This window comes from Lycorma delicatula, chromosome 7 (genome assembly GCF_047948215.1).
Source record: "Lycorma delicatula isolate Av1 chromosome 7, ASM4794821v1, whole genome shotgun sequence".
Lineage (NCBI taxonomy): Eukaryota > Metazoa > Arthropoda > Insecta > Hemiptera > Fulgoridae > Lycorma > Lycorma delicatula.
In genome coordinates, this window is record NC_134461.1 from 79,884,936 (window position 1) to 79,901,897 (window position 16,962).

The 16,962-nt window shown below is 28.5% G+C and overlaps 1 protein-coding gene across 4 annotated transcripts in view; it reads right to left on the minus strand.

The window, feature by feature from the left end:
• The window catches only part of LOC142328475 (hemicentin-1-like), a 187,151-nt gene that overhangs the window by 42,892 nt on the left and 127,297 nt on the right, over positions 1–16,962 (minus strand). For all 4 annotated transcript variants that reach the window (XM_075372293.1, XM_075372292.1, XM_075372290.1 and 1 more), the window contains exons 37-43: positions 16,664–16,942; positions 14,159–14,431; positions 13,207–13,367; positions 10,533–10,632; positions 8,192–8,319; positions 3,735–3,900; positions 1,133–1,332 (exon numbers count right to left, since the gene is read on the minus strand). In XM_075372293.1, coding sequence (XP_075228408.1) covers positions 1,133–1,332; positions 3,735–3,900; positions 8,192–8,319; positions 10,533–10,632; positions 13,207–13,367; positions 14,159–14,431; positions 16,664–16,942 — 1,307 coding nt within the window. The remainder of the gene's footprint in view (positions 1–1,132; positions 1,333–3,734; positions 3,901–8,191; positions 8,320–10,532; positions 10,633–13,206; positions 13,368–14,158; positions 14,432–16,663; positions 16,943–16,962) is intronic.

The following is a 16,962-nucleotide window of genomic DNA, read 5'->3' on the forward strand; positions in this document are numbered from 1 at the left end:
ACTGCATCTGCATTCTTCAACTCTGGTGATCTATAAATACAGATTTATTAAATGTGGCTTTGGCTGTTTGCCTTTTTCTTTCCTAACATAACTTAATTTTCAGCATGCTATTCCCAGAGAAGTTATGGAACACCAGGCTGAACGGATGGTATTTGCCATGTAACCCTTTTTGATTACCATATCTAATATTTATTATCATTAACCCAACAATTGTTCATTAATGGCCTCTATTCTCACTAACTACATAATTTGCTAAAATTAAAGATTTAGTGGGCTAATTAATTCAAAAAAGTTATTCTAAATAAACATCATTAATATATCCCTGTACTTACTTTTCCTTATTTCACTTCTTTTTGTAAAAAGAAATTAAAAACAAATGTTTACCATTTTTTTTTTTTTTTTTTTTACTTGTAATTCTTAATATTATGTTAAATCAACTATTTTTATAAAAAGATTCATTTCATCTTTTCACACAACATACACATGTATACACTTTTAACTTGGAGTTTATGAAGAACGATATGGTATTTGATATAACTATTTTTCCAAAATAAAAAACTAATACAATCCTACACATACAACCTAAATCTAAATTCAAGTTTTTTCAAACATCACAATAAATATTGCAAAATAAATATTTAACTACAAAGGAAACAAAAAGTTCTTAATAAAACATGTAGTACACAAATAAAAATAAATAAAAGCTTATAAAAATACTATTTTCTACACACACATATGTAAGAATAAGAATTTTGTTAATGTGATTTGATTTAGTTATTTAACAGCATTTAAAACAAGAAACCCCTGATTTTTAACACTTAAAACATAAAAAAATATCATGTTATAAATAGTAAGAATGAAAACAAACAAAAACATAGTAATTATTCACAGGTGAGTATCCAGACGATGTAATATTTCACAAACAGTCCCAAGGTGGCAGTACATATTTTAGATGTTACTTTTGTCAACAAAAAACTATAGTCGAATAAAGCAATGAGAAGAGAAACACTTAGTGGTCTTGGACTAAAATCAAATCATATTAACAAGATCAAATCTAAACCATCGTTTGAATGAAGTATTTCCTAATTATCACTTAAGTTTAATAAATAAGAATAGATAACAGAGGCCTGACCTGACATGGTGCAATATTGCATTTTCTATGTTGAACATAATCACCAAGGCAGTTACTTTTATCTAGAATGACAATTGGTGATGACATTTCTTTTGTATTATTAATATTGCCTCCACAATATCTTTTTCTTTCCTGTTCTCCCCCACCACAAGTTTTATTGCACGGCCCCCATTCTGCCCATTCTGTCCATTCCAAAGGAACTATATAAAAAAAATTATAAAATAAAATAAAATAAAATGGATATTCCAAAAACCAACATCAATTTATACAGCCATTTAAAATCTAACATTTATTTGTTTTAATGTAATAAAGTGATAAATATATTCTTATGATTTAGCATAAGTCCCAGATATTTAGTGCAGCTTTGTTGAATCAGCATGGCAACTGGATTTCTTGTTTGTGAGCAATTGTACCTGTAACTTGTTATATCTCTGATCATCAGGCCAGCAAGGATAATAAACCCAACTGTAATAATGGTAATTAGGGTAGTAACAAAGATCTATTAGTATTTGAATATAACTATGCTGCCAAACTGTCAGCCTCCAACATAAAAATGCTAGCTCTTGGAACCACTCCAATAAATGAAAAACATATCTGAATTATATCCAAAATTATTTTCATAATTCCATACAATAATTTTATTTTATACATCCTGTAAAATTTTATAAGTACATAAAATTTTATTTCATTAATAACTTCTGGTATTTTTTCATACTTTTTTTGTTGTTATTATTGAATTATTCATTGTAAAACTTTTTTACAATGAGAGGTTAATAATTATTAATAAATCAAAATATTTAAATTTAAAAAAAAGTTAAAACAATGAGATGAAGTCTGATTCGAACCAATGTGTCTTCCCCTAAGATCAAAATATTTCATTAATTATAATTTTATTTGGCTATAACTTTGGAACCAATGAAAATAAGTACCACTTATGACATGTTGAAAAGCTCTCAATGAGGGTTGCTTATTACTGCAGTTAAGAAAAATTCCAAAATCCAATTTTTTTTTAGATTTTGAGCTTTTTTGGACTCTTTTGGTTGAGTCGATTGCAATCAAAAGGGAGGTGCACAACTAGATGTTACAACAATCTTAAATCCAAAATTTCAACATCCTACAGCTAATCATTTTTGAGTTACGTGAGATATGTTCATACATACATACATAAATACATACGTACAGACGTCACGCTGAAACTAGTCAAAATGGATTAGGGATGGTCAAATGGATATTTCCGTTGAAATCTGGAAACCAAAATTTTTTGTGATCATAATACTTCCTTTACTTCATACAAGGAAGTAAAAATCATCCAAAATACAAAATATATTTACATACAGCTTGAATGAAATAATTCTAATCATTTACTCTTGTATAACTACAATGTTTAAAATACAAGGTAGTACTTGATGATACAAATATAATTACATAATAAATTACAATTCAGAAGGCATTAATGAAATTTTTTTGAGAATATATTTATGCATACAATGAATGGAATTGCAGAAAATTAAGGAGTTTTTAAAATTAGTATTATTTAAAAATTCATCAACAGAGTAACACTGTTCCTGTAAAAGAACATTTTTTAATTTTATTTTAAATATATTGTTGGAAAGATAAATTAATTTGAACTGAAATAAAATGTCAATTTCCCATGTGCTTATTATCATTTATTTACTACACTACTTATTTTTCAGTTTTTTTAAAATAGTTATAAAAGTAATTAAAAACAGTTATCTTTTTATTATTGCTTAAATCTAGTTTTGAGAGTTCATTTCAATATCTCACTGTGCCATTTGATTACCTTGTTAGCTTCTAGAACACAGCTAAAACTAGAATTTTGCTTTATTTTTTATCATAAAAGAAAAAAAGGTATTGTTAATTGTGAAAAATAAAAAAAAGTGCAAACCACTTATTAAAGTTATTTCATAGTTTTTATGAAATAACTTTAATTATTTTTTTCTCATTACAAAAAAAAATTAATAGAATATTACAATTTCTTATACATTAACAGGATGCATGTAGTTGCTCAGGTTATGAAAAATAATTTCTCATCCTTATTGAAGAGTTGTAGAGAAAGAAATATGCTACAAAATTACAAATTTGTCATTCCCTCACTTATAAGAGGATGCCTAATGTAAAACTGTTTGATTTCTTGTAAAGTGACAGAATTAATTATAAGATGCTTTTGCTAAAGGCTAAAATGTTTAAATTTTGTATATTAACTTTTCCCCTTGACAAAGAATGCTAAAAATTTCTATACTAAATTTTCCCTTTTACAAAGCTGGTAAGAAAAATTTGCTTTTTTTACAAAAGCATTTTTGATACCAGCTTTTGTAAAAAGCTGGTATCAAAAATTTGTCAGAAAAAGGAACTCCAGGAGCCTTGCGATATTAATACAAAACTTCTAGGTAATTTGGTCAGTAGGCATAGATATAGAGTAACAACAACAATAAATACAGAATGTTGGAGTTTCATTCTTCAGATTAAGGAAAGTAATCACTTTAGTTACCTAACAGAAATGCTTAACAGAAGCTGTCATGATAAACTGCTGATAATTAAATCCCAATTAATGAATTATTTGAAAATCAAAGAACATACTTACTAACAACACTTAAATCAAATAGAAGTTCTTTAATTCCCAGCTGATTTTCTGCAACACATTTATAACTTCCAGCATCTTCAGCAATTGCATGCATTATTTGCAACTGTCTTCCATCTTGAGATATTTCAACCATTTTCTGTGGATTACTTACTACAATTTCCCCATCCTAAATTAAACATAATTTTTTAATATCAATTGATAATACTATTCCAAATAATATTCATTACATAGTATTTTGCTTAAATGAAATGGATAACAGTGGCATATTTAAGTGCTGCATAGTATTTAAGTTATCATTAGACAAGAGCAGATAAATATAATAATCATGTACATCAATTGATTGTTTTTGTTTTTTTTTTTAATGCATGCAACCCATATCTAACACTTTTTTAACAACGTATTCCAAAATGATTAAGCAAAATGGTACATATTTTGAAACAAACTTAATTTTCATATCAAAAATGGAAAAAATTGTACTAACCGAAAGAAAGATGATAGTTAACAACATATATTTCTTTCAGTAAGTACATCTTAAATACATACATCCTAAAAAAATTACCTAATACCACCAAAATAAATTTCTCAAAAATGACTGATGCAATATCAGTGTTACACGTATGTTGTATAGATTTTTTTATATGAAAATATAATCACTTTTATTTCTGTAAGGGGAAAAAAGAATTACATCTATAATTAAAATTTTGTATACTTGTTTTTGTATATGTATGTATCTCTGAATTAGGCAAATGCTTTGAGAGACCCTCTCTACGTAACTTGCATTGGTATTATCTACACCAATTTTATTCCTTTCAATTGCATTAAAGATTATTAAATCATTTGTTACAAGAAATGCACAATATAAACCACCAACTTAGATTTTTTTCATAAATCTGAACCATAATAAGATACTGCAATAAATAGAAATATTTAAAAGATCCGGACCCCCACCCAAAAAAAAAGAATGTGATCTATGTAATCTTTTCCTTACAAAAAGATCAGTAAATGTATTCTCTTGGATCAGACCTGGATCACATGGATTTGTTAGTTCACTGAAATATATGTATTTTCCAGTGAAATAAAAATTAGCATTTTATTTTCAATGATTTTTTTAAAGTAATAATAATAATCAATTTTTGAAATAATCTAAACATGAAAATTTTTATTTAAATGAATTCTAAAGTTGACTAAATTTAAAGAATACCTTTTGAACAAAAACTAGTGTAATAATAACTAGTATAACAAACCAGGAAAACCAGACGATAGAAATATAATTAGTCAAATATAGAAATATTAAAAAATGGATAACTAATATTATAGATATTCAAAAAGTCCTCCACTCTAAGCAAAATTCATATATTTCTGTTTCATTTTATTTGGTTGCAGGTAATGATCCAGAAGCAGTTGGAACATGTGGAAATCATGTTACTGTGTGGCCATGAAGGTTATATGAGGGCGGTTTGGAAAGTTTGTATCCTGATACAGAGATACCGCTAGTAGATCCAAATGATGATTTGTAGTTAATGTAATAGCCATTAGATGGCATACTAAACAGTTTTCAACATGGCTTCTCAGTTATTTAGTTGTTGTGGTTAAGATATAGTAGATGAGTGTTGTTGTATTGTGCAAAATGAATAAAAACAAAATTCCAGCAGCAATAAAATATTTTGTTGTGAAAGTGTGGATTTTCTGTTGTAACCCAACAGATATAAAAAAGTAGTTAGATTCAACAATAAATGAATCTTTTCAATTGTTTTTAACAGAAGAAGGGAGCTGAATTCAAATGCGGTCAAACCTCCATCTTTGATGATGAGCATTCAGGATGCTCTGCAACCACCACGACCAATGAAAACATTGCAAAAATCCACAATGCTGTATTAAAAGATCATCAATTGAAGATGCCCGAGCTTGCAAAAATATCAATAGACTATACTCACAACATCCTACATAGCCATTTGGGTACAAGAAAGCTATCAGCATGATGGGTGCCGCGTTTGTTATTGGTTGACCAGAAACGCACTCGAATGAACATTTCTCAGCAGTGTTTGGACATGTTCAACTGTAATTTAACAGAACTTTTGCAACATTTCATTACTGCTGGTGAAACGTGGATTCATTATTACAGCCCTGAGACAAAGCAACAATCCAAACAGTGGGTCAAAACTGGTGGAAGTGCTCTAAAGATGGCAAAAATTGTTCGATCAGCGGGAAAATTCATGGCCACTGTTTTGGGATGTTCATAGTGTGGTGCTTGTAGAATAGCTGAAAAAAGGAAAAACAATCACTGGATAATATTATGAATTGTTGGAGCAATTGAAGGAGTCTATTAAGACTAAACGTCCACATTTGGGCAAGAAAAAAGTGCTTTTTCCCTATGACAATGCACTTGCACACAAGTCTTCTGTTTTTGCTGCTAAAATTCATGAACTATGGTTCGAATTGCTTCCATGCACCACATTCACCAGATTTAGCTCTGAGCAATTATTTCCTGTTCCTGAATTTGAAGAAATGGCTTGGTGGGCGAAGATTTGTCTCAAATGACTAAGTCATAGCTGAGAGAGAGAGAGAGAGAGAGAGAGAGAGACGTCTATTGCAGAACTTGAGAAATTGTATTTTACTGAAGGCATAAATAAGCTGGAAAAGCAATGGACTAAGTGTATTACTTTAAAAGGTGGCTATGTTGAAAATTTTTTTAAAATTTGGTAAGAAATTTTGTGTTTTCTTTCTTAGGTTACAAACTTTCTTAACCACTCTCGTATTCATGTCATGATGTTAGAAATGAGTTTAATCAGTGTCATCCTGAATGCTAACCAGTATCACACAGCGTTGTGGGAAGATTACTTGATAAATTTAATGGGACAGGTAATGTTGAGGATTTGCCCTGATTACAAAAGCCACGGACTGATGATGCAGTACAAGAAGCTGTAACTTCCAAGGTTTACGACAGCCCAAAGAAGTCTATCTGACAAACTAGCTTGGTACTGAAAGTTCTTAAATCCACTGTCCATGATATAATGAAGAAGAAAAAATTTAACCTAATCAAGCTCCAGCTCCTGCAACACTTATCAGAAGATGATTCTGATCATAGGATGGAAATGTGTGCATGTGGTTTTTTTTGGAGAATGTGGACTTCCTATCTTCTGTACTGTTTTTCAATTAGGTTAATTTTTTCAAGAAAGGTGAAGTCAACAGAAAAAATTTATGCTAGTGGGCACAGGAGAACTCTCATTGGTACTGTTTCTCTATACTGAAGGAATCTGATCATGTAAACTAATTTAAATTTTACTCACTTTCTTAATAAATTTAAATTTACTGACACAAGATTCTTTGAAAGTTTTTCCTTGGCCCTTCATGTATTTACAAAGAAGTTATTTTTAATTTAGGAAACGTTTAAAGCACATTTTTACTTTCTAATTGACATTTTTTAAAAATTCTTTTTTTGTGTAATGCATCACTGCATATCACCCATAAGTGTTTGAAAGTAAAACTCAATCTTCTATATGACACAATTTTGGACATTATTCACACTATTTAAAGTTCTGAAAAATAAGCAGCACATGGGTTCCATGGCAAAGGAGCTCAAGTCAAATAGTATGGATCTGTCCATCACTTATCTTTTCTGTTTTAAAGACTGGTAATGAATTTTGAGAAAAATTCATTCATTACTGACGATGAAACATGAATATTTCATTATCTAAGATAAAATCTTAATCTATGGTCTGGAAACATCCCATGAAAAGTGAAAATTACTGAATCAAGGAGTTCCAAATTACTTATCAAAGAGCTGTGCAACATTGGGTGTCTTCATAAACAACATCATTTTATGAAACGGATATGCAGAAATTAATTTCATACAAGTATCTTAGTAACGGTAGAATCTACATTAAAAAGTAATTTAAGGTATGATATTTCTGTTAATAACAAAATTGTTTAAAAATAAGCTGTAACTATTTTTTTTGAATATCAATAAGCAATTACTTTTTAAACTGACTATTTTTTGACCTCGCCTAGTATTTACTGTTTAGTGTATCCACAAAAAATGTTGGCCCCTAAATCTGAATGTTTTATCTTTTATTCTTTTCTTTGTTCCTTTATGTCTTTGAATGTCCACTTTCAGTTTTAGAAGTATAAACAAGAAAAGTTGAAGTTTCCCCAATCCTAATCTTCTTTTGTTTCCAAATTATTTATGATTAATTTCTAATAAACGCTCATTCAACACATTTAGAATTTAAAAGATTACAAACAAAGTTTCTCTGTATAAATAGAAAATATTTCAAATTCAAATATTAGTTAAATATTCTGTATATTTCAAGTATCAGTTAATTATACATACCTTAAGAATAAAAAAAAAATTGCAAAATAAATGTCATCATGATAAAAGACTTAAATTGATGCGCGAATAAATTATTAATGGCAAATTACTACAATAAATGGTAAATTTGAGAAACAAATCAACTTACCTTGTACCAAGTTATGTTAGGAAGTGGAGCACCAGAAACAGGACATTTAATAGCAACACGTCTATGTAATTTAACAGTTAAATTAGATACTTCTGTAACACTTTCTCCCTCATCCATTGCTGGTGGTTCTAAAAAAAATTAAATTAACTAATATTAATAGATTTGAAATTAGTTATTCTATGTTTTGAATTGCTTGATTGTATTACTATACTGATATAAAACAGCTGTCAGCATCCATTGCTACTTTATGCAGAATCATTTTTTAATGGTAGATTTGTTTAGTAGGGCAGAATTATTTGCCTTTCCTAAGATTGAAAAATTGATAGAAAATGGTTCTACATGTATAAATTAACAAGAGGTATCCTATTCAATGGAAAGAAAACTTAAACCAGAAATCAAAACTTTCATATATTCTATACAAACTGAATTATAGACCTATTCATATTTCTGCATAACAGAAGTCATGCATTGTCTTAAGAGTAGAATAGTGCTGAATCTAAATGAATATCAAATTATTTTGAATAAATACCTACATGCATTATTTCATATGGATCGATAAAGTTCCTCCTAGAATCTTGATAAAGTTTGTGTTACATAAAGTATACAAGTGAATACTATATTATATAAATTTAAGAGTAATACCTTAAGATCCAAAAAAAATAACTGAATTATAAAGATTCAAGTGTGAATGAGAGGCTGGACTATTTAGTTAAGTAGAGATGAGGAATATAGAAGTAATAGAAAAAACATGGATGGTTGTTACATCGTGTACAGAAAAAAAACAGTCCCGAAGTAAAAATTCTCACCATATTAGTCATTAAAATTCTTGTATTAGTAATTTTTTATAATTATTATAAAAAAAATTTATAATTATTTTCAGTGTATATCACAATAAAATATTCTTTGTTTTTATTTCTATAGAGTGAAAGTAAGTGATTTCTGTTGCCTGAGTCTGTCGCCTAAATTAAAATGTTCACTGCCATTTTTTTGCAGCCGTTACTATTAAGTAATATTTTCCTTTTAAAGAACTCATAGCCAACTACTATGTTGTGACTACTTGTATATTAGGTTATCTTAATCTACTCACAAATAACTGGATAGTTCTGATTGTTAAAATACAATATTTTCTCGTATCAACAATATGTTTACTTCTACTGTAGCCTAGAAAAATATTTTTACACATGCCACAACCTAGAGCATAACTTGTTCCCATAGTCAAGACTGCTATATGTCATGGTACAGCACTGAACACTGAACATTTGAAGGAACAAGTCTGTTATGAAATACTGATTTATTTTATCATTAATAAGAAATAGTATTTACGATATTAGCAAAAACTGAAAATAATATAGCTAATTCTCATGCTAGCATTTTTTTTTTTTTATTAATGTATTTTCTAATATTTACAGAAAAGATTCTCTCAAATTTATTCTTTTAAAGAAATAAACACTTGAGAGGATAAATAAATAACTATTTAAAAAAAAGTATTATTTTTTGTACAGAATCTTAAATGAATCATTAATCTTGATATTTATGAGGTTTAACTAACTTAGAAAAAATCACATCCTTTCTCACCATCCAATTTTTTACTAATTCGTGACCCTTTATTCTCCATTACTGGTTCTGTGGATGTAGGCCTGATTCTGCCAGAGCTGTCAACCTGAGATGCCTCAGTAATAAGACAATTCATCCTTGGTATTAACTGGTTGAGGGACTACCTGTGGGCCATTGTGTTTTCTGTATGGTAGCTGCACAATAAGTCTAATGGCTGAAGTGACTATTGGATAAAACTAGACCACCCAAAACTACCTTTAAAAAAAAATCCAAAGTAAAAAGAACTGTATTTTGTAATAGAATGGAATTCAAGGTAAGAAATTATCTTCAATGGAATCTAGTTTCTATAAAAGAACTTCTGTGAAACATCCCAAACTACCCTGACTAGAAACAGCCCTGTTAATTGGTTACCTTCTTTTACCCTCACATTTTCAATATCCTAAGGAAAACTGTAAATATTTTCTTCTTTGAAAATATACAATGTAAAATGTGTCAGTTGCTATCTTGGTTCTTGCTGGGGCCCCTTTCATTAGCTGTTTATTAGGTGGGGCTTTTATTAGCTGGCAGGGCATCTCTTTTGAATTAGGATTAAATGGGCTGGTGACTATTATTGGAACTGTTCCTATACATGGAATGGGAGAGAGGTTACAAAAAATATCGAACTAATGGCTGAAGTATCATGTGGGTAAAGATAGAGCTCCTACTTCTTTTAAATATAAATTATATTATCTAGCAACATATTTATACAATTTGATAAAACAAAGATTTTACTTTTAAAAAATCATACCTAGAACTTGTAAACGAAATGTTTTTTCAACGTCTCCAGCCAAATTTGACGCTAAACAAGAGTAATCACCAGAATCTTCTACAGAAACACCATTAATCTCCTACAAGAAATAAATTTAAAAAATAGTAATAATATGAAAAAAAAATATAGAATTAGCACTAAAATAAACAAAATAATATATATAAATAGTACATTCAAAATACAAAAAAAGAACAAAATAAATTTTAATAAAATTTTAAAAATATTAAGCATAGATTTCATCATCTTATATTTGAACACAACATATATAAACAATACAATAAAATAATCTTATATATGGACACAATAAACATCTTATACTTGTAAAAGATGTAAACATCTTTCTTTATTAACACAATAAAATAATAAATAAAAATTTGTGAACAGATGAATACTGCATAAATAATAACAAAACTAAAATGATGCTAAAATTTTTACAAATAATAATATTAATGATACATCAATACATTTATTTGCTTTATATATTATAGCAATAAAAAATTAGAAATTACATTTATGTTGTTACATGAGGCCATGTCCATGAAATAGTAATATGATATTTCTTGTCAAGGTTTAGAAAGCTCAGCTGATGTGGAACACGGGGATGGATTGCTGTTACAATGGATAGACACAAGCTTCCAATATCCTGTTGTAATAACTATTCCTTCCAGTGTTCTATTAGAATGCCAACACACTTCACGCAAACCAAGTACAAGAACTGCATATACCTGTTTTCATGTGTTTTTCTAGAATGCCTCTTGATACAGATGCAGATTTCAATCACTTCAACATTTTTTTTTTTTTGTTTCAACTTTGCTAATAAATACTGAAATAATTTTATTGATTTTCAGAGTACCATTCCTTAATCAAATTTAAACATTAGGCCACTTAAAATTTTACTTGGACAAACTATCTTTTTATAACTGTATTTTTTATTCAGGATCTTAAAAAAGGCTTTCAAAATGAAAAACAAATAAAACTTTTTTTTGTCTGAAGAGCAGTCATCAACAGCTACAGTCATTAGCTATAGTGGAAATTCATAACTTATGAAAAGATGCCACGCCTGACCAGGATTCGAACCTGAGACCTCTACTCAAAATGCTGAGACGCTACCTACTTAGCCATGGAGTAAATAAAACCAAAAATGACTGAGTAAATATGAAACTGAAAACTGAGTAAATGGCTGAGTAAATAAAACTTATATAAAATTTTTATTAGATAAAATTTAGAAAATCACCATGACATGTATAATTCAAATGAAAATTGGCAAGTAGAATGCAATAATATCTGAAATAAGTTTTTAGGCCAATGAATTATTTTATGTATGTAAAAAATTTTTTAAACCCAACATCCTCAATTCTGTGATATTATACTTTAAATCTGTGATCTAATTGTTCACCAGCTCTGGAAGAGTTAATTATATCTGGTACCAACATTAAACCTAGTAATCATTAAGGTCATTAATGGTTTCTGGAATAAAATCACCAAAAAATTTCTCAAGAACTGTTTATATAAAGTAAAACTACACAAATGCAGTGAAAAATATATCATTTAGTATTTCATTAGAAATTACTAAAAAAATAATAAAAATAAACTAATGTATAAAACAAAATAAAAAAACAATTTACAAAGCATATTACTCAAGTTTCTAAAAGTTAAGACTAAAAAGTGATATAAGAGCTCACTATGAGCAATCCAAACTGATATTAAAATACTTAAAATGTAGTTGTCTAAACCATGCAGGCAGACTATTGTGACCTGCTTGACTTCCTTCCAAAAAGTAGGATAAGATGAAGTTTTACAAAGAAGACTGAAAAGATCATTCAGCTGTCAGAAATATCTCTTATTGTAACAAAATTTAGGCATTTTTATTTTTTTCTGCTTTATATAATGGTATATGCTGGCCAGATAAGATGGAGAATTTATGGTATGGTTTACATTATAAGCTAATGATTTTTTTCTGCTTGGCATCTTCACAGTAAAGTTGTTTTATTTTTTATTATCAGTTTTTGATTTATTTAATAAAAAAAAAGTAAAAGTTATTTTTGTATTGCTTTTTGTGGTTTTTTTTGTATTTTGTTAGTTCTTTTTATATAAATACTAATTATAACTATGTGAAATTTGCATTAAATTATTTATTTTTACTTTATTAATTCTAGAGCATTCTTTTAGTTATTTCACATGCTTTTAATTGTTTTACTGTAATCTTCGACCTGAATAGTATATGTAATTATTATACCTTAAAGAGATATTTTATAAATTAATTTTCTAACAATTTATTCTACTGGTAGTTATGATTTAATATTCTCATTTAAAATGTATTTTAAGAACTTAAAAAAAAGCAAATAGAAGTTATAACAGTGCAACAATGGGTAGGTGTATTGCTGGTATGGGTACAGTTGGCTAGAATGATTTCAAAATATTTAACTAAATACTTTTTGAAAATTTAAAATTTTACAAAAGGTTAGTAATTTTGATTCAGTTTAATTCTATGAAAGTTTTTCTTTTTTTCTGAAAAAAAGTAACAAGTCTGTGAAAATAATAGAAGTGGTAAAGTGGATTGTATATCTTGTGCAGCCCTAGGTTAAGCACAGCAGATAGTCTAATAATAAATTTAATGATTAAAAAAATTCATAAAGAAAGAAAACACTCATACGTAGATTTGATCCGAATGATTATTCACTGGTAAAGGAGTAAATTTTCGAAGCCAAAGAATTTGTGGTCGTGGATGTCCACTGGCACTACAGTTAAATTTTACAGTGGAATTGATAGAAATCAGTAAGTCTTCATCTTCTGGATTTAGAAACTTCGGTGGTACTGAAATGGAAATATTTAAAAATAATTGTTATATTTATCATATAAAAGTACAAAACACAATAAACATAATATTAACAAACACACATTAAGTATTGTACATACCACATGTTTATACATGTTTAGTAACTGTAAGTGACCTGGCAAGTCAAAAATCATTCCTGAAAATAAAGTAGCTACTTTCAAGAATTACATGAATCCTACCTCTGCCATGCTTTCTAGGGAAAATGATTAATAAGCAAATTTCCTGTTACTTTTATCACCAATCTGAATATACTGTTGCTTATCAGCACACCAAACCTCCAAAAAGCAGGCAATATTCAACTCTACTGTTTATCAGTTTATCTGTTTAACTTATCTGTTTATCACTCGTGTTTACTGACGATCATTATTGGTGAAGAAAGTGATATTAATGTTCCTTATACCTCAGAAACTTTATATGTATTACAGTATTACAGCCATGAGAGATTGGAACAGACAGACAAATTAATGTACCTTTTTTGTCAGGATACAATGTAATACTTATACTGCTTCAACTAAGTACAGGGCATTAAAATTTATACATAATGAATACATAAAATCCAAGTTTAAATAAACTTTTTAACCCTACCTTAACCATGCATTTCTTAACAAAAAACTAACAGCAGTAACATCAAGTGAGATCACAGTTCAAATAGCCATCCCAGTGTTACTGGGGTTGGTTGTAATTGTTTCTGGAAAATGTTATGGTGTAAGTTTAAAAAATTAATAATAACAAAATTTATTAAAGATTATAAATGAAATAAAATCATTACCTAAAACATCAACAATAAATGTTTTTGTAAAATTTCCAGCATGATTAGATGCAAAACATGTATAATTGCCAGAATGTTTATATTCAGATATCATGTAATTAATAGTATCATTATTCACTTCACTTCCATTAATTGGTATTCCATTTAGAAACCAGAATATTTGTGGTTGTGGATTTCCTGTCACTGGACATTTTATTGTTAATGGTTGTCCTTCAACAGGTCTTAAATTATCATTTGAATAATATGCTCTTTGTTTTGCTAATCGTGGTGCAACTGTAATAAAAAACAATAAGCAAAATAAAATTTCTACAATGTAGAATTCTAGTACTAATACAATTTAAAAAAAAAAATTTAAAGAATGCTAAAGCATCTGGTAAAATGTTTTTATGCTCAATGTGATCTTAATATTACTATTTTGGAAAGTACATTATACAATAAACAAGAAAAAATTTAAGTAGCTAATGTAGTAAGTGCATTTTTTTCTGAATTCAATGAGCATTTTTTGAAGTCACTATAGTATGCATGATATTCTATATGTAATTCATTCATACCACTAGGTTACACTAGAACATTTGTGGAGCAGCACAGGAAGGACCAACATCACTGCTGATGTGTGTGTGTGTGTGTGTGTGTGTGTGTGTGTGTGTGTGTGTGTGTGTGTGTGTGTACTTCTGATTGTAATCAATCAATCAATGTACTTCTAACCACCCATGGTCACAAAAAATTAATACATATAAAAACATGATATTTAGAACAATTCATTATACAAAGAGTAATAAAAATAAACTCAAAAAAGAAATATATGGAATTAAACAAATAGCAATATTTAATGGTTTTTATGGTGAAATTATAGAAAAAAATTTTAAAAAGCAGAATAAAAAATACCAAGATTATGCTAAAATACATCAGAAAAATTATTCAAAAATTGATAATAGTTTACACCTAAAATAAAATTACGTAATTAAAATAATAGAAAAAATTATTAATGTATTTGAAAAATAAATATAAAAAAAGCAAATATATCAAATAATCATATTACAGAACACAAGAAAAATATCAATAAAAAAAAAATAGAGAGTAATTACGAGGAATATACAAAACGAAATGCAATGAATGTTGTACTGGTAAAATCAATAGATCATTTAAAAAAGATTTACAGAACATTACATATCACACAAAAACAAAATACTGGCAAAACATTTATAGGACTTTCCTGTCGCACAGCTTTTTCTGATGCATGGCTTACACACACAGCTTAATTAAAAATATTTTATCATTTTATTTAAATATAATATTTTTGCTTTTTTTTATTAAAGCACGCCGCATGCTGTATTTTATTCAGCAGGTGTGATGGTACTGGCGGCCACCTTTAAATACTTGTTTACACTTTAAATATTATTCATTTATTTAATTCTACTGCTCACCTGTGACATCACAACATAGCAGATAAATACAGCAGCTGTAAGTCAGTGCTACACTAGGGCTCCCAGTGGTGAGAGGAGATACTAATGATGCATTATACCCACTAGTTTATTTAGAGCATTTTTTGGGGTGGGAATGCGATTTTATAAAAACTTTTTTTGGAAATATTATTATTTTTTAATTGTTAACAAATGTGCCTAAAAAATAATAAGACCTTAATTAGGCGAAATCTTGAGATACTGAGGGTGACGTTGCCCAATAGCCTCACCCCCTTGACCTTTTAAGTTGAAAATTTAATGGCATCAATACCCCACGTATACAAGTACTCTGACAAAGTTTGGTCAAAATCAGTTGAGTAGTTCTGATGGTATAAGGTGATTTAGAGGGTGACACCAAACATACACATGTACATATGAACATCCAGAAAATTTCCATCTGGGTTTAGAGATTTTTGGGTTCCTTAGGTGTCAAAATGTCAAGATCCAGTGAAAACCGCATATGCCCAAATTGGACCAATTACAATACTTTCCCTTCTAAGGATATAACTCTGTTATAGCGCTTGATGGGAAAGTAAAAAGAGAAATATCTAATGTACTGACCACCTGTTAGAATGCAAACATATTATTATAGATTGCAAAAATAATTTAAGAGATTTTGGAAACTTGTAATACGATAAAAAAATAACGTGCTCAAGAAATATTGAATTTATAAATATAATCAAAGATATAAAATGATGAACCACTAGATCACATTCGAAGATGATGATTTAATAAAAATACAATCTAACAGTTGACAATAATGACATTAGGTCAAAGGAAAATGCTAAGTTTTAAAGATTAAATCATTTTAATACTGGACAGCAAAATCTACATGTACACTCATAACATTATTTTAAAATAAAAATTACAAACAATTAAAAGAATGTTTTAATGTAATAGATATAGAATCTAATACCAACTGAAGGTGAGAGATACCGCGAAAACTAGTTATTAGAAATTAATGTGGTAAGTTTAACTTATCTAATTACTGTGTTTAGCGGTTTATATTTCATATATTTATCTACATATGCATTTATATGCTTACCAAGAACTTTTACACTAAAATGTTTTTCAGCGACTCCAGCTTTATTAGATGCTACACAAGAATATTTTCCACCCAAAGCAGGCAAAGAAACAGAATAAACATTATTATTATTAGTGTCTCTTGTATCATTTGTAATTAAACCATTTGTAAGTAATCCATTACGTAACCAAGTTACGACTGGTTCTGGAGTGCCAGATACAATGCAGGTTAACTTAAGATAATCACTTGATCTAACTTTGATTTCTTCTGTGAAGTCAGATCCTTCAATTGATGGTGTTTCTGAAGCAATAAGTTAAAAA